At 35.9% G+C, this 23,237-nt stretch overlaps 2 protein-coding genes across 2 annotated transcripts; both read left to right on the top strand.

Annotated features, from left to right (window-relative positions):
- Positions 1-13,367: 13,367 nt before the first annotated feature.
- On the top strand, positions 13,368-15,397 carry LOC127619672 (uncharacterized). The gene is made up of 5 exons (XM_052092624.1): positions 13,368-13,709; positions 13,799-13,933; positions 14,108-14,236; positions 14,976-15,096; positions 15,387-15,397. Exons 1-5 carry the CDS (start codon positions 13,368-13,370, stop codon positions 15,395-15,397), a joined length of 738 nt encoding a protein of 245 aa, XP_051948584.1.
- Positions 15,398-21,235: 5,838 nt separating this feature from the next.
- Positions 21,236-22,197, top strand: LOC127619671 (forkhead box protein H1-like). The gene is made up of 3 exons (XM_052092623.1): positions 21,236-21,346; positions 21,504-21,599; positions 21,682-22,197. Exons 1-3 carry the CDS (start codon positions 21,236-21,238, stop codon positions 22,195-22,197), a joined length of 723 nt encoding a protein of 240 aa, XP_051948583.1.
- Positions 22,198-23,237: the final 1,040 nt, after the last annotated feature.

Here is a 23,237-nt window from a genome sequence, read left to right as displayed (position 1 = left end):
CAAAGGCTGTAGTGCTTTCCTAGTGACCATACTGACTTACTACAGGTGAAATTTTCACAATAACTCCCTTACTGTACGTACAATAAACTAATAAGTTCAAGAAAACATTACTGTAATTCCCCTAAAGTATTTTTTCCTGTTCCAAAGGCTGTAGTGCTTTCCTAGTGATCAGACTGACTTACTACAGGTGAAATTTTGACACCAACTCCCTTACTGTACGTACAATAAACTAATAAGTTCAAGAAAACATTACTGTAATTCCCCTAAAGTATTTTTTCCTGTTCCAATGGCTGTAGTTCTTTCCTAGTGACCATACTGACTTACTACAGGTGAAATTTTGACAATAACTCCCTTACTGTACGTACAATAAACTAATAAGTCCACGAAAACATTACTGTAATTCCCCTAAAGTATTTTTTCCTGTTCCAAAGGCTGTAGTGCTTTCCTAGTGACCATACTGACTTACTACAGGTGAAATTTTGACAATAACTCCCTTACTGTACAATTATCACATATATTTATGTAATAAACATTATTACATGTGTTTATTACATATGTTTATGTAATAAACTGTAATTCCCCTATAGTGTTTTTTTATATTTATATTCCAATGGTTGTAGTGCTTTGCTAGTAATCAGACTGACTTACTACAGGTGAAATTTTGACAATAACTCCCTTACTGTACAATTATCACATATATTTATGTAATAAACATTATTACATGTGTTTATTACATATGTTTATGTAATAAACTGTAATTCCCCTATAGTGTTTTTTATATTTATATTCCAATGGTTGTAGTGCTTTGCTAGTGATCAGACTGACTTACTACAGGTGAAATTTTCACAATAACTCCCTTACTGTACGTACAATAAACTAATAAGTTCAAGAAAACATTACTGTAATTCCCCTAAAGTATTTTTTCCTGTTCCAAAGGCTGTAGTGCTTTCCTAGTGACCATACTGACTTACTACAGGTGAAATTTTGACACCAACTCCCTTACTGTACGTACAATAAACTAATAAGTCCACGAAAACATTACTGTAATTCCCCTAAAGTATTTTTTCCTGTTCCAAAGGCTGTAGTGCTTTCCTAGTGATCAGACTGACTTACTACAGGTGAAATTTTGACACTAACTCCCTTACTGTACGTACAATAAACTAATAAGTTCAAGAAAACATTACTGTAATTCCCCTAAAGTATTTTTTCCTGTTCCAAAGGCTGTAGTGCTTTCCTAGTGACCATACTGACTTACTACAGGTGAAATTTTGACAATAACTCCCTTACTGTACGTACAATAAACTAATACGTTCAAGAAAACATTACTGTAATTCCCCTAAAGTATTTTTTCCTGTTCCAAAGGCTGTAGTGCTTTCCTAGTGACCATACTGACTTACTACAGGTGAAATTTTGACAATAACTCCCTTACTGTACGTACAATAAACTAATAAGTTCAAGAAAACATTACTGTAATTCCCCTAAAGTATTTTTTCCTGTTCCAATGGCTGTAGTGCTTTCCTAGTGATCAGACTGACTTACTACAGGTGAAATTTTGACAATAACTCCCTTACTGTACGTACAATAAACTAATAAGTTCAAGAAAACATTACTGTAATTCCCCTAAAGTATTTTTTCCTGTTCCAAAGGCTGTAGTGCTTTCCTAGTGATCAGACTGACTTACTACAGGTGAAATTTTGACACTAACTCCCTTACTGTACGTACAATAAACTAATAAGTTCAAGAAAACATTACTGTAATTCCCCTAAAGTATTTTTTCCTGTTCCAATGGCTGTAGTGCTTTCCTAGTGATCAGACTGACTTACTACAGGTGAAATTTTGACAATAACTCCCTTACTGTACGTACAATAAACTAATAAGTTCAAGAAAACATTACTGTAATTCCCCTAAAGTATTTTTTCCTGTTCCAATGGCTGTAGTGGTTTCCTAGTGACCATACTGACTTACTACAGGTGAAATTTTGACAATAACTCCCTTACTGTACAATTATCACAGATATTTATGTAATAAACATTATGACATGTGTTTATTACATATGTTTATGTAATAAACTGTAATTCCCCTATAGTGTTTTTTTATATTTATATTCCAATGGTTGTAGTGCTTTGCTAGTGATCAGACTGACTTACTACATGTTGAATACTGCCAATACCTACCTTACTGTAAGTATATTACAATCATATTATTCTGAAGAAATTATTCTATTTTCACCTTTTTTCATGTTCCAGAGGTTATAGCATGTTCCTAGTGATCACTCTACTCAATTAACTTTGATCAATGTATTAGGTAAAAGTATGTATTATAACTGCTGTTCCTTGTACAACACATTTCTTTCATTGATTTAAGAAATTCAGATACTTTACATTTATCATATTTTCAACGTTATAAATAAGCAACACCCTTATTGTAATGATTCAAGTTAAGTTTTTGTTATGAAGTCCTGAAGAAGTGGATTCTGGAATACAGGATAATGTATGGAATTCAGAACCATGGACAGCGCCGTTTCCAGCGTGCGAAAAACATGTGTTGTGCCAAATTTCAACCCCCGCCAAATTATTACCCTCTATTGGTACGTTTAGGATTAGTTATGGGGAGTGGTTAGGGTTAGGCAATCAGGTACTGACTTCAACGAGGGGGGTAATAATTTGGCAAGGGGTCGAAATTCGGCACAACACCGGAAAGGACACGCCCACACACTCATCTTATGTTCAAAAAGCATTTCTATAATCACAATTCAGTCACTGCAAAGATTGAAAAAAAAAAAAAACATCTTACCTTAAGTTAGAATAGAGTATTATGCCTTGGCTTGACTTCGATGTGAACCCAAAGTGTGTGAGTTATACACTCTGGTTTAGCTATCGCTTGCTTGCTAGACATTTTTAGCATGACTTCTCAGTTTCTTCTGTTTGGCGCACATGGTTAATTGGCATACGTGCACAGGACTGGTTGGCTCCGCTTGGCAAAAAATAGAACATTTGTGAATAAATGTTTTGAATTCTGAATACTGGACATGGTGAGCTTAAAAACAATTTAGTGACAATAACATTTTATTTAGAAATATTTGTATTTTGCTTTTGATGCTTTCAGAGGGTCTCACCCAGCTAACACAAATACGTGACTTACATAACTGCAACATTTATAATAATATGGGAGGACATATTATAAGTGGTCTAATTTAAGTTGTCCTCATTGGCCCAAAACTATTTTAGGGACTTTTTCAACGACATATGAACGATACAGACTCAAAAATTCGTGCATTTACTATATAACAAAGCACAAACAGCAAAAACAGTATGCAAACAGGTTATACATTTAAATGAACAAGGTTTTCCCCAAAAGCTTGACGTCTTCATTTTGGTGGCCCTAATAAGCAAGAATAAGAAAAGAAAAATGCAAGAATAAGAACAGTTCAGTGTTTTCCAATTGAACATTTAAATACACAAAGCAATTAGCATTGAAAGATAGAATCTGTATAAGCAGACAGTTTTGTTTAAAAATCGCTCATATATTTTTCTAAACATTGTCACAAAGTTATGTTGTGGCAAGTGCATTATTTCCCTTTAAAAAATGTTTATAACTTCATGACATGTATCACTATAATCTAGAAAACCTTTGTTTGAAATCATTACTTTTTACATTTAATAATACATATTATTTTGTTTTTCTTCTTCTGAAGTCTTGATTACGATCATTTTAAACTAGGAAACTAGGCCTATTTATGATTATTGCTGAAGGCAGCATTAAACCTCCAAAATGTCAGGTGGTGGTGCAACTGTCTGAACAAATGAACAGACTAAGAAAACAATTGAACATGGTGTCTTAATAATAAAACATTTAAAACAGTGCCATCATTTTAGGTTTGAAGCCTTTCATGTTATTTTTTTTTTTATAAATATCAGTAGTTTTAAAGCTATTGAGGTAATTGAGAAACTTTTGTCCAGCAATTTGTATATTCTCAAATATTATTATGAATTTACAAGGTAATAACAGTAAACATGATAATGCATCATCCAGAGGAGCCTAACTGATCTCTTTGGCAGAGTGAAAAAGTTTGTAGAGCTCTCTCAAATACTGATAAAAAAATGCTAATTTCAAGTATGGGTAGGTTGGTGGTACACTTTCCATGTCAGGTGGTACAACATAATATTTTTGTTGTACCACCTGACATAAAAACTGAAATTAGTTTAAACACTTTAAAATATCATTTAACATCTGAAAATTGTTTAAACACATTGTCTTCAAGAGTGTTGATGTCATTAGAAGTCTGGATCCGAACTGGAGCTGCTGTAATCTCTAGTCAAATATGCTGAGCATCCTGAGATACAAACAACGAGACAACAGCAGAAAGATTAGCATTGCTGCTGGTCATATTATTTCAGGCAAAAGATGGTCATGTGCACTTTTTACTATTTCATCACATAGTACAAAATTATGATATGTGTTAATTGAATGCTTAGCTAAAGAGATGTGTCTTTAATCTAGATTTAAATTAGGATAGTGTTTCTGGGCCCCCAAACATTATCAGGGAGGTTATTCTAGAGTTATTCCCTTACATTCTATAGGAAATCATCTGATTTTAATGAGAAAACATGGCCCAACGAGTCAGTCATTTTAATTTAGTGCATTTTTATATCTATGCACAAAAAAGGGGCTGACATTGAAGTGTTTTTTAAGGTTAGCACTGTTATGGGGTTAACAGCTGTCAGATCCAGGTCCAGATATGATGAAAGAAGACCAGGAGTCGTGAAATTCAATCAAATAAGTAAAATTTTACTGAAGAATAGTTTGCTGTTAAATTGGTAGAGCCAGCGTCAAAGTCACGAGGAGGTCGCAAGCCAACTCTACCTTACAAACAAATCTCACACAAGTATACCTTTTACAAGGACATGCATTACATAATCGTTTACTTCTGATTGGCTAAGACAACATAAAATCTAAACAATTATACATTTATACTTTATTCTTTAGAGACATACACATGAAAGAAGTAAAATTTTGTGAACTAGATCATGTAAATCACATAGAGTTTGACCCCTGTAACCTTTACTTGGTCAAGAAAAATCAGACACCATAATGCACTTAAAAATATAATGGTAGAAATGCTGACAACAAAATATGATTAAAACTATATATGAATCACTCTTTGAATATAGTAATGATTATATTGTGGAATATAGTAATGATTATATAACTTGATTCGCACTTGTTATAGGAATAATGTAAAAACTCAAAAGGATATATAGATATAGTGAAGAGACAAGGGATTCTGACCCCAACCCTTGAGCACAAAATATAATTAATAATATGAAACTAAGATTAACTCAGTAAACTACATGCATGCATGAACTAAATAATTTTGATCACACATAGTATTTACATTACAACAGTACATCAGACATGCTAATTTACATGGATTCAAAACACAACATAATTTTTCAGACAACAAAGCAAAATAATTTTTTTTGTGAGACATCTCTTACATTTAAGCAAGCTAACATAAACCCTTCTTCTTAACTCTTACAACAGTTATCTCGTACCACAGATAACATCTGCTCTTATCCTTCGAGTCATTACCTTGTCACCCTAGGTAATTAAGTTTAAATGTCATCTTCACTGCCACTTTGACTGGAATCATATGTGTCACATACATGCAAATCATGATGACGCGTTTGGTGTTGAAACGTAGATGACACAGCATTTCTAATCAATTTCATTACACATGGCCACAAACACAAGATCAACAAGAACGAGCAAACTATACGAATTACCATCATCATCGCATTTGTCACATTACTAAAAATACCTTTAAACCATCCCCATCCAAAAGAGAATGAATTAGTTTCCCGATCTGTCAGAGTCTTTGACATGAAGGTCAAATGATGTATCCCTTCTTCAATGACATGGCCTTTTGCATCATTATCTGGAATGTATGTGCAGCACGTTTCTCCCACTATCACACAAACTCCAGCTTGTGATGCCGTAAGTTGGTCTAAAACTAAACGATTCTGCAGAACCGTGAGTCTTAGTCCTCTCAGCTCCTCCTTGATGCCTTCCATCATAATATGTGTCGTGTCAATGAAAGAAATCAGTTCATACCTGGTTACCTGTACCTCTTCCATTACTGATGCAACACCTATTCCAGGCACAAAAAAGCCAGCAATTTCTCAGCTATGTTCCAGATGTGATGATTTCTTGGCACTGGGCTGTCTTGCACAATGTTAAGCAGTCCCCTTTTCTTTGGTTTCATAACTTCATGTGGTTGGTGCTGTATGACCATTGCTCCTCCGTGCAGTTGAACTAGAGCACATGTTCCTGTCCAGTTTATAGGCAGAGACACATAGATTGCATACCCACACTGTCAGTATGCATTTTCTAGTACTCCTGTGCCCTCTTCATCTGGTACATGCACAGTTGCACAAGCAGCCTTACATGCATCACGTAGGCTATGGCTTTGTGTGATTTCAAGTATTCGAAAGCCATTACAGCTTGTGTCGAACTCCCAACGGCAATATTAGGTTCAAATAAGCATCTATAACAACGTCGTTGTGTGATAGGATTAGTGTCGTTCTCTTTGTAGATTACGCTGCATTTACTCTTTGGTGTTTCCCCTAAAGCATAAGTTCCTGAAACTCTGCTGTAACATGTGAGATTAGTTGGTATGTTCCGAACAGTTGCTGCCTTGCCAAACACTCTTTTTGTCACCTTCATTGTTGTCCATTTCTTGTTGTTTAAAAAGAGGATAGTATTGTCATTATAGAAAGTTGCTGCCACAGCCAATGTAGCCATGAAGGTTGATGTGTTGTGATCTTGGTGCGGCCACAAGTCCGCTCCAGCAGTACTGTGCGCGAACTGTGTGCACACGCAGTTCGGAAACCCACTTTTCTTTGCTGTATGGTTGGTTAGTCTCCACCACAGGTTCGTAGCATATGGATGAGGAGGGCTGGGATGGTCCATCCAGGACTCAGATAAGCTTGCTAAAAAATCATGTGCTGTTTCTCGTACTCGTCTCGGTCGCAAAGTATGGTTAACTGAAGCAGTACCATTCATCATCATCCTCACAGGCTCAGGATCAATGCCTTTTTTGGAGTGAGCAGTAAAACAATCAATAATGACAGAACAACCAGTACGCATGTCGTAGCTCTCAGACCGCAGTGTCCAGGAAGTCTCATAGGATGCCATGGTCGTCGGTGTAGCTCCATATTGCTCCTAGTGGCCTTAATTGATCTGGGTCATTCAAGTCCAGCCCGTGTCACTGCGTGTTCAGCTCACAATACACTGGCTGTGTGTGCCTGTCTTTCCCAGAAATAACGACTTTAATTCCTCCCCAAAGAAAGTATGAATAACAATGGAAAGTTACCACAGGCCTCGATGTGAACTTTGTTTTATCTTATCACAAGTAGCGAGAGGGTAAAAATGTTGTCCATCTCCAAACTTTACCATAAGAAAGTTTGTAATCATCTGCTGGTCAGATGAAGTCAGAAACAATGACTCTGTGAGAAAGCGAGAGGGACAGACGTTTAGTGAGACAGTGAATAGGGATGTGGACGGCATAGTCAGACTTTGACACTATCTCTCACACTGTAGAATGGGGAGGCCTAAAAAGGCACCACACCTGTAAGATCAGATCTATGGTCACAGGCTGGAGGGATTGATTCTATGATAAAGACGCTGCAGAAATCTGATATTTTGAATAGAAACACAGAATATTCCTCAGAGATGTGGTCCCAACTTGCCATAGATTTACTTAATGAAGACACACAGAAAAATCGCCATTGGTTATGGGTCGTCTGGAATCATAACCGCAGAGGCCTGAGAGAAGTACATCTGGCTGCAGAACATCACACCAATGGGACTGAAGAAATCCAACCCGCAGATCAAGGTAAAATAATCACAATACTAAAATAAATAAGAAGCTTTTACAGTGTGCTTATTTATTTAAAAAGTTTTATATTCTTTTTTAAGATAACAAAAGTATTAAAAGTTTTTATTCGCTTTGGTACTATTTTCACAAGATGTACATTTTCCAAACTCTTAGTGCTAATATCACAACAGATCATCGAAAGTGCATTTTTAAAAATAATTTCATCATGTTTTCAATTGTGTAAGTACAATTCACAAAATCACAAAGTATCCTTTTCACAACACAAAATAAGTGTTTCATCTACATAAATGTTTCATTCACAGTCACTGTCTTTCATAAAGCTCTTACTATGAAACTTTTGATTTGCATCTCTTCTTGTTTAGTTTACTACATTTGTCTATTATTTAATCCAAATGATCTTAATGGTTAATCAATGAATCATTTGGTACACTCAAATGTGTCAGTTCCTGCTCAGCTTCTGTTCGGACGCTCTTGCTTACTGCTCCGCGCTTTGCTCTATCGCTTTTATATTTTCATATTTTATCTCCTTTTATCAACTAATTTTAACTTAAACAAATCAGCACTGTGCTCAAAAGCTTGGACTACTACAAAAAAAAAAAAAGCAGAATTCTTTTATCCGACCAGCCTCCCACTGAAAGTTTTCATTCCAGGGAAGGGAAAACACAACTGCACATTCAAAAGGATAAGAGAAAATGCCTCTTCTGGAATCTACTTGCGGCACTAACTGCCACAGACTTTTACAAAGGATTGCAGTTCTTGAAACAGGACCAAACCAGACGGAACACACAACAGAGCTTCGTCATGGATGCCCTCAGCATACAGCCGGTGAGTCCCATGAATCTAGTGCTCCTCGACAGGCTATACTGAGTGTAGAGAAACAAACCGATCGACTTACAAATCGATGGCAAAAACAGGGAGCGAGACCAAAAGGCACTCGAGACATCAGATTGTCACGAGCATCTCATATTGCCGCAGTAGCATCCTCTACCCCAGATACGGCTCTGACAAGGATTGCAAACACTGGTTTCCTACCACCGCCTATACATCTTGAGAACAGATTTGAAATATTAATGAATGAGGAATCCCCAAATGTGATGAATGTGATCGAACACAGACTGAATCAGCCAGTAGCTAACACTGATGTGAACTGGCGCTCAAGGTCGAGCAGACAGCGGCATTCAGCTCAGAGCGCAGCCGGGCCCAGGACTCTGATAGTGGGTGACTCCATTATCAGAAACATTAGCAGCAGGGATACAACTACATGCTGCCTTCCACAAGCAACAACTTTGGATGTAAACAGGGAACTTCAGAACATTCTGATGAAACATAAGACTGCAAATCGACTCATCATTCATGTGGGGAAGAAAGATATTCATAAAGAGCAGTCAGAACTCCTTAAAAAGGATTTCAATGAACTTTTTGAAACACTTAAAGACTGAAAGTTCAAACATTCATCAGTGGACCACTTCCAGCAAGAGGAACAAACAGGTTTTCACGGTTGCTTGGGCTTAATACATGGCTGCAAAAACCTGCAACATAAAAGGAGTTAACTTCATTGACAACTTCAATCTTTTCTGGAGTCAGAGGCAACTGTTTCGACAGGATGGCCACCACCCAAACAAACTTGGTTCAAGAGTGCTAAAGGACAATATCTATTTCTCCCTCAATCATCCTTCTGCAGTGTGTGCCAATCCACTCAATCTGAATGGCACACACACACCTGGACACAGTATGAATGACCACAGGACTTCACTTCAGCACCTGAATGGACATGCAGTTGACAAATCACACAAGGACAATGATAACACCACTCAGCCACAACAATTTCTGCTCATGGACACAATCTCATCTGAGCCCTGCCCACAAAGTTCACCACAGACAGACTGTGACATATTAGAACTGCTCCAAGATTCAGCACCCAAGGACGACTTTCTGGAAAACATCCAGGGAAACCAGGACAGCATATTACAGCCTCCAATAACACTAGAGCAACAGCCCCTCTCACCAGACACGTTATCCCTCTTTTAAATATTTTTTTATTCTTATTTTAATCTCTTCTATGTAAAGCATTTTGAATTACCATTGTGTATGAAATGTGCTATATAAATAAACTTGCCTTGCCTTGCCTTGCCTACACTCAATACGTTTCTATAGAACTTGTTTGCAATTTTTCGATATGGATAACCAAATGAATTATTTTTACATAAGTGATTTATAGATATTAACCACCACAATGTTCAAAGTGTGTGCACAAGCGTGTGTGTGTGTGTGTGTGTGACAGAGAGAGAGAGAGAGAGAGAGAGAGAGAGATGATGGATAAATTTTTAATTTGTGCAAACACTGTAAAGCAGAATAGAGTATAAGGGAGAGGAAACACTCAATGAAAACATCAGATTGATCAGAGATGCATCAGTGGAAGGGTGACAGATGGAATAAAATGCATTTTACATTACAGTATGTATGCCATGTGATACTGTAAAAATGGTAGTTACATTATTGTAACTCAACCTTCATCTGTAAAGGTCCATTACTGTATAGATTTGGTCAAAGAGTGAAATCATTCACTGTATTACCAGCAAACTCTGTTAGCACAGAACCTCATGGCTGTACTTCATCACACCTTTTGATAACACACTGGATAATATTACAAACATTATGGATTCAATTACTTCTAATGTGGCAACTGTATCCTGTACTGTATTGTAATTAATTCAGCAACAATGGTGATTTGAAACATGTATCTTGCATTGTTTGCTGTTGAATGAAGTGATTGTTAAAAGTACTAAATTGAAAGAAGATCATACTGTTTCGGGATTAAACCAAACGTCCTCATGACATATTACAATAATCTTGTGTTTGAAACAATGATTATGTGGACTGAAAAGTGTATAACTGTAATGAAAGCATGAGATCAGGTTCTGAAAGAATGACTAGCTGTTACAAGTGTGATCAGTTTGGATATTTGTACTAAGAGTTTTGAAAATGTTCACCTTGTGAAAATAGTACCCAAGCTGAATAAAAAACTGTAATTAAATATAGAAATGAAATATGAGAAATAACAAGGTTCTGTTTGGTCCTAATAGGGATACACTGAATTTTTGTCCGAAAGAGAAAAAGTCCAAAAATATAAACTGCAACTATGACGCTCCACTTATTTTAATATAGGGATATTTTCAGTTTAATTTTTGTGTTACTTTAAATAAAAGTGTGGTTATTTTATATTATTGCCTTTTTTTATTTATTGAGATTCAGTAAAATTATTGCTTTTAATTTAAAAGTATAATAATAATAATAATAATAATACAATTCTAAAAAATAATTGAAAATAAGAAATTAATAACTATATATATATATAATATTTGTTTTTTGGTTGTTTGTTTTTAAGGACCAACATTTTTATTTCGGTGCATATATTTATTCATTCCTAATATTTTCTTTATTCATAATAAATAAAATATTTTTTCAGTCATTTTCCATTTATAAATGAAATGATTGGTAAAATTTGCACATAACAAAACATTTATTGTATTGGAAAAATGTATGAATTGATTAAAGTGATCTACCACAGATACAGAAGTGGCAGATGTGGAAACCCAGTTTGACACAGAGATTTTGAAAAGAGAGACAGACTTCGACTCACAACCTCTTTACCAAGAGCCAGATACTGACTCGGAGGGTCTAAACTAAGAGTACACCTGAGCCCACAAAGGTACAGGAAGGAGAGCCTGGAGTAAATGTTCAGAGACAATGTCCAGAGGTACCAAAACAATTTGTTATCTCTATGAAAAGAAAAATGTGGAATGGGATCAAGCCACGAATATGGTCCTCAAAATTAAGACCACCTTGGACAGACCATGTGTATGACAGCTTTAAAGAACAAAATCCATGTTGTACTCTCTCATTTAAATATCAACATGCCAAGACTCCCTGGAGCAGAAAAAAAACTTCCATATTTACAGATAAAGGCAGTCTGCACATTTTCAACTTGCCCAGCCAAATACACTTTCACAATGCAAAATAATCCTGCTGCACTGGGAAAATGTGATGTGAAAATGTTAGTCCAACAAACTGGAGATATACACCACAAACTTTCAGAGAAAAAGGCTAGGCCAGCAACCAAACTAAAAAGAGGGAAAATAGCAAAGGCCCTAACGCATGGACCCAGTCAGTGTTTTTACAGCGCACTACAATCAACACCAAACGAGCAGCTCCTGGCTGGGAACATGACGGAATCTCTCAATAAAAAAGTGTTAAAAGTTATAGGCTCAGAAATGAGGAAAAGGAGTCCATTCACTCCAATGTCATGATGGAAATATACTTAATGCAGACATTGCTCAAGGAATGTGACACAAAATAATTCACGGTACCAGGCAACGTACAGCTTTTCAGTATGAATCCGTTCATTGTTCATTCAGTACACCGAGCTTGGCATCAGCATTCTTGTGCATCATTTGCAAGTAAGTCTCCTGTGTCCCTCTATCTTGATGCCACTGGAGGAGTTGTGTCAAAAATACGGAACAGCCGAGCGTGTGCTGTACTATGCACTCGTTCTTCCAGGGAACGCTAGAGATGCTCCACCTCTTCCCATCTGTGAAATGCTCTCCAACAATCACTCAATACCACCAATCACATTCTGGCTCATGCAATTTACATTGCATTTGTCAAAATACACACAAATAAATGTTCACCAGGTCGAGACTGATTACAGCTGGGCTTTAATACAAAGTGTAATGCTTGCTTTCAACAAAGAGCACATCAGCTCTTACCTCGACAGAGCATACAAGTTCTGCATTGGGAAAACATCATGGGATGAAATGAAGTCATATACTGTCTTGCACATTTGCTCTGCACACATTTTGAAAGCTGTCAGACAGGCAATCTCTAGGCAAACAGATGACAAAGGACTGAGAGACTTTGCCACGTATGCTTCATGAAGACTCCAAAATGCCAACAACATGACTGAATCAAGAATTGTGTTCCGTGCATTTTGTGGCCTGCTCACAACCCCACAAAACACAAACCTTGAACACAAACCAAAGAAAGTCTGTGTGTTTTGGAGAGTGTCATTTCAAGATCCAAAGAGGATACACTGGAAGAAACTTCCCAATCTGAAGACTGGGAAATGTGTGAAAGTGAAGAGAGAAGACATGCAATGACCATCATTGGCAGATCACCATTCACTGCTTTCTTCCAGCAGATCATGAAAGAGGTGAAGGAAGAAGAGGAAGGTGATGAGACATGTTTGGCCAAAGAGGACAACCCATACTTTTGTCCGGGCATCCTCACTGTCCTCTTTGATACCTACCTTGCCATTTTTCCTCTTTGGAGTGGCTTGCTGTTGGGAGACCTGACTACCGGTAGGTATGAATCTTGTGAACAGGATTTGGTGACAACATTGACACTACCAAAAACAAGAGATACCAATTGTCACATAGAAAGGTGGTTTGGAATTGTCAAACATTCCATAATGCATAAACAACAAAATGTAAAACCAGGAATCTTCATAAGAAAAACGCATCAGTCTCTGCAAACAAGATATACACAGCACATCATTCTGCATAACCTTCCTCAAAAGCTGTTGCTCCAGCCTGAGCCACCTCTGAACCTTGATCAGTGTCAAGAAACTTGGATGAAGAAGAAGGAAGAACGTTTCCCAAACACCAAATCCAAATTCTTTTCTGTTCCTCAGAGAATGCCTGTTCCACAAAAAAAGAAAAGAAGGATCCACAAAGATAAGCCAAAAAGCCACAAACAGTCAAGTCCTGAGCCAATGCAGCTTCCTGCAGAGGCACTCCCTGTAGAGGAAGAGGTAATTAAGTTAGTACAACAAATGAAACTATTTATTGCATATATTCAGCTAACTTATTATTGACTATATGAAGTGTGTAACATTCACAGATTGACATGTTATGGACAAAACCGCACAATGAACTGGTTGTAGCCATTGTGAAGTCTGACGATCAGAATCTGGAGTTCCTGTTACATCACGAGGAGTTCCTAACACTGAAGCCGCATGACTGGTTATTTGGAGAGGTACACATATCATAACAAAAATATCTAGTAAAATTGTACTATATATACATTTATAAACTATAAAAAATGTTGTACCTAAGAAAAGTAAATGCCAGATACTAAATGTTTTTTCTCAATGTACGTACTAATTTAAATAAATTGAATAATTGCAATGATTTATCTTTTTTTTCCCAGACGATCGAGTGCTATTTAAGAGCTGTACTTAATGCAAAGGGTGCAAATATCTACCAGCTAAGCCATTACACCACAGGTGTCATTTTAAATGGCCCAGAAGACCAGGTCATACGACAAGGTTTGAAAAAAGTGAGTGCAACTACTTATGATTCTGCATTTTTAAATGTCCATTTATTTTACAGTACACAAATACATTTATTTACTTTTCTGATATATAGGTCAACTTTGAGCAATATGATGGGGTCATCTCTGTTGTAAATATCAGACACGTGCACTGGAGGTTTGTGGTAAGTAAAAATATATTATAAGTAAAAAATAAAATTATTGTGTTGTATGGCTATTACAGATAAACATTGATACACCCATACATAAATGTTTGACCTTTTCACAGACATTTAATTGAATGACTAATTATTATTCTTTTTTTTATATTTAGTGTCTACATGCTACAACTAACACCATTTTCATACTTGACCCTCAACGTGGTAGTGATGAAATGAAACTTGCCACACAAGCATGCAAAAAATTTGGGTATGTTATGTTGTTTAAAAAATCTGTAACCTTTTTCGATCTACAACACTAATATTGGAATATTAGCATATGGATGTTGCTGAAGACCACCACAACCCCACACACTGTATTTTTCCTACAACAGGGAATATTTCAGGAAGAGAGGAAACCAGCATGGAAGAAAAGACTGGGTGGACACTATGTGGAAGTCTGGGACAATACACCATTCGTTCCAGGAGGATGCTTTCAGCTGTGGTGTCTTTGTGATGCAGGTAAATGGAGGGAAAACTACTTTACATAAACACTGTTCTCACATTTTCCCATATGAGACTAGTAATGTTCTCCGCTCTCCTTCTAGATGGCCAAGCAGGAGGTGGAACACTTTCCAAAAATTCCTGAGAGCATCAATATAACACCCAGCAAAGAGGAGATGTGCCACATCAGGAAAAATGTTGCCAAAACAATTTTGCAGGCATCAGGTATTGGCAAACTATTTTGAAAGTACAGTTTATTTCCAGAGACAGAGTGATGGAGTATAATTATCTACATTATCATAATTGCAGTGTCGAGAGATGAGTATTGCTCTGTATGTGGACAAAAAGACACTAAGGACCAAACAGAGGAGCTCTGCACCTGGGTATTCTTTATGTCATTATTGCCTATTTGTTGAAAGTGAAAAGAAATTGAAGAGAAAATGAGTTTTCACAAATACATTTCATAATTACAACAGTTTCTGAATAAATCTAACAATGTCCTCTTTTTCTTCCAGGTTCAATGTGAATTATGCCAGAGGTGGTTTCATGTCCAGTGCCTCGAAATGAATCTGCCACCAGAAGAGGAACCATGGATTTGTGGTTTGTGTTTGTAAGCTATTCAGTTAGAGGAGCTCATGCTAAAAGTGTGTTTAAATTGTAAAAAATATGTATGTATTTGATGAAGCAGAAAAAATACATACGTATATATATATTCTTGCTTATGTTTTATCAATTTTGCTTATGCTTTATCATTTAATCATTTGTATATTAAATATTATTTAACCAAATCTAATCAATCATATTGTAAGAAACATTACTATTAGGTTGATGTGTTTCTCATTAGTATCATTTAGATGTGTTTACCATTATTATCATTTGAAATGTATGCTTGCTGCTTTTCCTTTATTAATTTGTATGCCTCAAATGTAGCTGACTGATTTCGAAGTCTGTAAGTGTCCATAGACAGACCACAAATGCTTGAATGTCTCAGAATAAAGTGACAAATGAATGTTCTCTTAGCTAAACCTCTTGCAGAAGGGACATGTTGTGCAGTTCTGTATTGTATTAAGATGAACATAAAATAAACAACTTTCTGACTGACACTTTTAGGGTACCAGACAATGTGTGTATGCCTCACCCCACTTGTCCTGGCAAATTATCTCCGCCCCATAATTCCCTTTATAAAACAGACAATATAATTTTCCTTCAATGACTTAATATCAACAAAATATCTCAATATTGCTGATTCCAGATTCATTTCTGGAAGCCGGGCTAAATTAGCAAGCACTGTTACTGCATTCAGATATCAGATACAGACATTAAAGAATACATGAAAAGAACATTTCAGTAATTACACTGGTAACTTCTATAACAAAGTAAAATCTCACAAGCCTAGAGAAGTCATTCAACTCATGTGATATTTAGAAAGAAAAATATTGATGAATACCTTGATAAGTCACTTATTACATTTACATTGAAGCAGCAGTTTATTCCAAAATCCACACCCAAAATAATCATCATGTTTGCTCATGAGTACTTGTCAATAATCTGATGGATTCAGTACCACGGACAGTAATATTTCTGCAGGACTGTAAACATCAATCAATGTACATGAATTGTGTTATTGTTAGAGTTCCATGTTAAACACAGATGTCATACAACAGGAAAACATAAAATAGAGTTTAGCCATTCTTTTTATTCAACACCTGGAGAACACTGTTACACACTCTTTATCACAGATAAAAACAGAAAAACAGAGGTGAATAAAACAGCAAGACATGGGCTGTAGTATGTTCTGTAGGGTCCAGACAAGATGATCCAACTTGCTTTGTAGCAGTCGCCTCGATGCTTTTCAAAACCTTTTGAAATAAATCATATGTCATTATTAAAACCACCACACTTACACACTTCTTTTTCATTTTTTTTCCTCAAATAAATAAATAAATATAAACGGTTGTAAAATGAAGCAATTAACTATGTTCAGGAGATTAAACATGATTTTCCTTTCTACAGTCTGGATTGTTACCAAATTACAGTTCATGTACAGATTCATTCATTATTATTTCATAAACACCTTTTTAAACACCATCATTATAATGCAGGTTTTGTTGCTAAAGGACATTCTATAGCATCAGAACACATAATGTGAGAGATATTTGCCAGTAGGCTACAGTTGGCTAAAATGTAGTTGTCTGTTTGCACACGATGAAAAACAATATGAACTTTTTAGACGGTCCCTATCTTGGTTACGACACACATTGAATATTCATCTCTAAAGTACATGCTTAAAAATATACTTGCCCATTTTGATCGATTGTAAAAAATGTTGTAGTTCACAACCTTTGTTGTCAATATCATGTAGCTGCTTCGAATCTGAAAAAAAATTGCTTTATTGACTATTTAATTGAAAAAGTTCTTTAACGCGAATGTGCGAATGTGCGAATATCAAACCAACTTTACCTAAGTGCCTACAGATATTGTACGCCAGAGTTTGCATTTTAACAGTAGGCTATCTACTTCATAATACAACAACAACAACATAAGGCTGATTTAGGTTTTAAGGCAAATATATATATATATATATATATATATATATATATATATATATATATATATATATATATATATATTAAAAAGCTTACTTGTGCAATTATGGTTATATGGGCTACTGGTTTCAACAAACCAGTTATATTGCAGTAGGCCTACACATTTGGTGTATATAAAACTAGCCAAAACGTTAAGCAAAGTGATGTAAATGCTTAACCTGGACAAATTTGTTTTTGAACAATGAGCAATTGCTTAATTTAGTTTATTGTTAGGCTTTAATGTTTTATAAAACCGTTATTGAATTTAGGCCTATGTGAATTGTATAAAATTAAGTTGACACACAAAACTGAACTTAAACACGATTCATCCACATTACACAAATAGCCTATATAACAAAGAGTTTAACTGAAAAACAAACTGTATTCAATATTGGGACATTAGACGAAGGACTTTTCGGATCTCTGCGCTCCTGTGTGGTCTGTTCTGAATGATGACTCAAGCGTTTTAAACCAACTCGTTAAACAAACAGTTCAAATGAATCGATTCCGTTAAAAGAACCGAACTGTATAGCACGTCCTCTGTTATTTGTTCCTCCCACATACTCAATCTGCGTCACGGACCGCCAAATGACGACATGACCAAACAGGGCCAGGTTAAAACTTGAAGTGGGATTTCAAATCTGTGCCCCATGAGCCCATGTATTCATGCGGATATTATGTAAATATAGTTTTAGAGGTTTTACCAGATGTTTTTTGTAAAAGACTGAAAATCCAAGGCGTCACAAACACACGACAAAAAACGAGAATGCTGCCACCCTAGAACAAAAAGTGGAATACACATATTACAATAAAGGGCTATTAAGTGCAAACGCTGCTTTGCAGTGACTATTTGGCAGACATAGGCCTAGCCTAGGTTTTTCTTTTCATTATTATTATTATTTTTTATTAAACGGACTATATTGTCCTTCGAAATCTCACAGTCACATACAGTTATTTATTTAATAAAAGTTACATTCACTGACATTTTTATAAATTAAAATGTGTAATTATATGTAATAAAATGGTGTAAGTATACCAATAAATAGCCTACATATCTGTGATGAATTACAGACATAACTGCCACTTACTGTATTAAACTTTTACATTCACACTGTGGGGTTAAATGGTTTAAAACCACATTGCAAATCTGGGGTTATTATCATTTTAACCTGGATATAAACAGAAGGTTTTTAGAAGTTTGCAAAATGTCAAACAAAGAAACGTAACATGAAAAAGAATCATTTACAATTCTGAATTAATTATTTCTAGGTCAACAATTAAAGTAGCCAAATTTGTGATTAAAAGGTCAGACTTCCATCCACTGAAGCACACAAGATAATCTTTGGCCCATTTATTTATTTAATTATTAATCACACTGGGATGACCGATAACATTGATCATTAGGTTTTGCACAAACTTGGGAAGTCCATGCCAGCTCCAGTGCAGGTTGTCAAACAAAAACAAAAAGGGGGACATAGGAAATAGCCCGCTAGGAAATTCTGAAATCCATGTAAAAATGTGCTCTAAGTGCTCGTGGTGGCGTAGTGACTCAAACCGGGTGGCAGAGGATGAATCTCAGTTGTCTCCGCGTCTGAGATGTCAATCCACACATTTTATCACATGGCTTGTTGAGCGCATTACTTTTAATACCTAGTGCGGGAGGAGGCTTCACGCTACTCTCCGCATCCATGCACAACGAACCACATTATAGTGACCATGAGGAGGTTACCCCATGTGACTCATCCCACCCAAGCAACTGGACCAATTTGGCTGTCTAGGAGACCTGGCTGATCCATGTCAATTTTATTAAAATCTTCACTTAAACTGTAATGCAAATATTTAGGTTTGTAATAATCTTTTGTTGTTGTTTAAAGTTGTTTTCATGCTTTGACAAAAAGGCATCTGCAAATCCTTCTCTACATTTATTTGTAAATAATGTAATTTTTATTTTTTTTTACATACATGTATTTTATGAAATGCTTCCATGCTCAGAAGACATATGGTCAAAGTAATTAAGCAAAAAGTCACATTTTTAAATAACTAAACTGAATAAGAGAACATATAATGTGTTATGTGCAGTGTTATGAGTCCAATTAGCATGCTCGTTCACAACTTCTTTAACTGATCACAGCAGTTAAGTTTATAGAAGTTGTGAACGAGCATGCTAATTGGACTCATTACCACTTATAAAGTATTTCATTTGCAAATGATTTCACTATAACCATTAGAATGTTGGGAAATCACAGCTTGGATCCAAACTGAATCAAACTGCCCCACTTCTTTGTTAGAGAAAATGCTTCTAGTAGTGCTCTGTGATTTAGATACGTGTAGTCTATTCAGCATTATTTTCCTTATTTAAAATACCTTGAGAAATGGCTATTTAAGTAAAACATAATTATTATTATTTCACATTTGAGATGTACTGTATAACTAAAACACACAATCAAAGCAGTTATCTGCCTCTGTTTACAGATAGGACAATTATAGAGCTTCTACTTTGAATACAAATTATAGGGCTATTTTCAGCATTATATTCTGAGTGAAAAGTTGAATTGAAAAAAATTACAAGGCCTATTTGCAATTTCCACCTGTTAACATCATGCACTCAAGCTGGCACAGGCTCCACAAGACTGTGCAAAATCTGATGATGTCCCAGCATGAAAATCTTCCAAAGAGCAACTTGTGTGCTTCAACAGAAGATCTTACATTAGATTAGTGACCTAGAGATCCTATATGGTCATTCATTTGACCTCAATTAAAAAAAATCTAATTATTTCCAAGGTTAGAACAAAATAATCCCAGATTTAAAATGTTAGATGTTTGTAGGCTACCCATTGTATCTAGATAAAACCCAAACAATATAAATCTATACATCAGGCCACCCTTAAACAAACATAAAGGCTATATTGGTTATACACGACATTTTGGCCCTTGTTCTAATTTGTTTTGACTTATTCTTAAAGGAATATTCTGGGTTTAGTACAAGTTAAGCTCAATCGACAGCATTTGTGGCAAAATGTTAATTACACAAACATGTATTTGACTCATCCCTACTTTTCTTGAAAAAAATAAAATTAAAAATTAAAATAGCAACAAACAAGGTTATGAGGCACTTACAATGGAAGTGAATGGGGCCGATTTCTGGGCGAAGTTTAAGTTTTAATTTTATTTTTTTTAAAGCACTTACATTTAATCTTCTGTTAAAACGTGTGTTATTTGAGCTGTAAAGTTTTTTAAGGGGTTGTTGACATTATATAGTCATGGGAAAAAGTTGTAAAATTGCCTATAACTTTACACAGAAAATGTTATTAAGCCATTTGATCACACTAAAATCATGTTAACATGGTATTGTTTATGTCTCGTGGATATACTTTTAAAACTTAAATTTTAATGTTTACGGATTGGCCCCATTCACATCCATTGTATGTGCCTCAATGTAACTCCGATTATTTTATTTTTTTGTAATGAATATTATGCCACAAATGCTGTCGAATGAGCTTTACTTGTGTTGAACCCAGTATACTTTAATCCTTTAGTTCTTTATTTCTTAATTTGACATTTATTTTAGACTGGTTACAATATTTACAGTTTGACTATCTTAAATAGGACTGTGATCAAGACCCGCACACATGTTCACACCTCCATCGATTATGTAAATGAGACATTAATGACCATCTACTAACGATGCGCTTCAGATATAAACAGGCCGACAAACTCCACGCCAGACACTCAAAGTTCACTTCAGGAGATCCCCAGAGATGCAGAATGAACACACCGACATGCCTATCAGAAGAAAATACAGGAGATACTCCAAACAGAAGATGACATACCTGGCTCTGATCGCCCATGTCATTCAGAGCGCACCTGGCAAAAGATTAACGTTTTGTGAGGTAAGTTCAAAATTATTAGGCTACCACTGATACATATCTTACCTGAACACAGATTGTGACTCTTTCTGTTTGGATGACGGCGTTATACCTCACCTTAGATAATTGCTTTGGTTTAAAATAAGGCGAAAGGTTTGTAACCGTTGCATTTTCCCGCCAGTTAATGAACGCGATGGCGACATTTGTGGACGGGGACAGAAAAGGCCTGGAGAATAATATCCGGGTTTGTTTATCGTCAAACGATTGTTTCGTAAAGGTAAGTCTTCGAAGATTATTATTATAGTTATTATTACTATTATTATTGGCTTTTCAAGAGCGTTTCCTTTGTCATTTTACAGGTGCCAAGAAATCCCGAGTGCCCAAATGCAAAGCGTAATTTTTGGAAACTGGATGACCGTAAAATCACTCCAAAGATGCAGCGACGACACTTCAGCGGTATGCGTGATGCATTCCCTGACTTGAATGAAAACCTGGGAATTCTCTCCTTGAATACTGCTACAGCACCGACTCCCACATGCAACAGCACTGAGTCGGTCAAGTTCACCAGCCCGTTTTCCATTGAATCACTTCTGCAGCGGGAGAGCAGCACCCCCTCGAGCCCGAGACCTGTCCATGTTCCACACTTTACAGATGTGTGTCCAGGCATAGCAAGTGAAGACCAAGATTTATCATACAAGCCATTGTACTACCCCAGTGAAATTGATTGTGCCAATTTCAGCAGATCGTATTTGCACTTTTATGCCCCATACAGTTCTGTGTATTTCCATGGACGACCCTCCGAGAGTATATGCTCTGTTTCTGAACTGTCATATCATGCATCACCTGAAAGCAACAATTCACTTCAAATTCTGTGAACTGGGCCTACAAATAACTCTGCACATACCAATCTACTGACGAGACATTTGAGAAGACACATTTTCCAAATGTCTGACATCACCGTGCATGTTCTTGTATATCTGTGAACTTCATATTTGCTCAATAAAATGATACAGTTGTTTTTTCTAAACAGTTTAGGTTTTTTTTATATATTTGTTCTAAAAAATACATGGCATTTGGTATTGTGAAAAACGCCAACCCTTCAAAGCAGCTTTACAGAAATTCATGCTTTAACAGTCTTTGAGTGATCATTGTGTAGTCGGCGTAAATTGTCTATAAAAATAATTAAACAATTGTATTTATAACCCCAGTGAGCAAGGTGACTGTGGCAAGGAACTCCATAAGATGTTGGTTAATGGAGAAAATTTTTGTGAGAAACCAGACTCTCTGCGGGGGCCAGTTCCCCTCTGACTAACATCATGAATATAATGCCAATATTACAAATTTATGTGCAGTGCAAGTCATGGTTTAATATGAGTAAATGTTGGTGTTAAGGGGCAAGTGTCTATACAAATATTTTGTATGAACTAAGATTAATGACTATCTTTGATTGTAAATCCCAACTCATCCATGACACAACATTTTTGTGTAGAGTCCACACAAATGGTCAGAAATGTCAAAACAACATAAAAATGTTTATGTTCACTTAACACAAAAACACATATGTTAGTTTGACTAAGATTTTTAAAGCACATATAGCCTAATGTGCTCAAGTTACAACAAATTAACAACAAATACATTGTGAACTTCACATATAATTTAACAGTCTAATATATTGTTTTTATGTAGTGATTTTGTTACTCAATAAAATGAATATTTCGTTCACTTAACCCAAATTTTATCCCAATGGCAGGGTAGCGCCTTGCATGGCAACTCTGCTGTCATTGGTGTGAGAATGGGTGAATGAGACGCTTCGAATGCTGCTAAGGTTAAAAAGGTGCTATAGAAGTGCAGAATATTTACCATTTAAAATCTTTGAGTAGAAACAACACCTACATTTGTGTTACTGTGCTGGACT

The sequence above is a fragment of the Xyrauchen texanus genome, chromosome 26 (assembly GCF_025860055.1).
Source record: "Xyrauchen texanus isolate HMW12.3.18 chromosome 26, RBS_HiC_50CHRs, whole genome shotgun sequence".
Taxonomy (NCBI): domain Eukaryota; kingdom Metazoa; phylum Chordata; class Actinopteri; order Cypriniformes; family Catostomidae; genus Xyrauchen; species Xyrauchen texanus.
The sequence above is the reverse complement of the archived record's forward strand: the minus strand, read 5'-3'. Positions and strand labels throughout refer to the sequence as shown.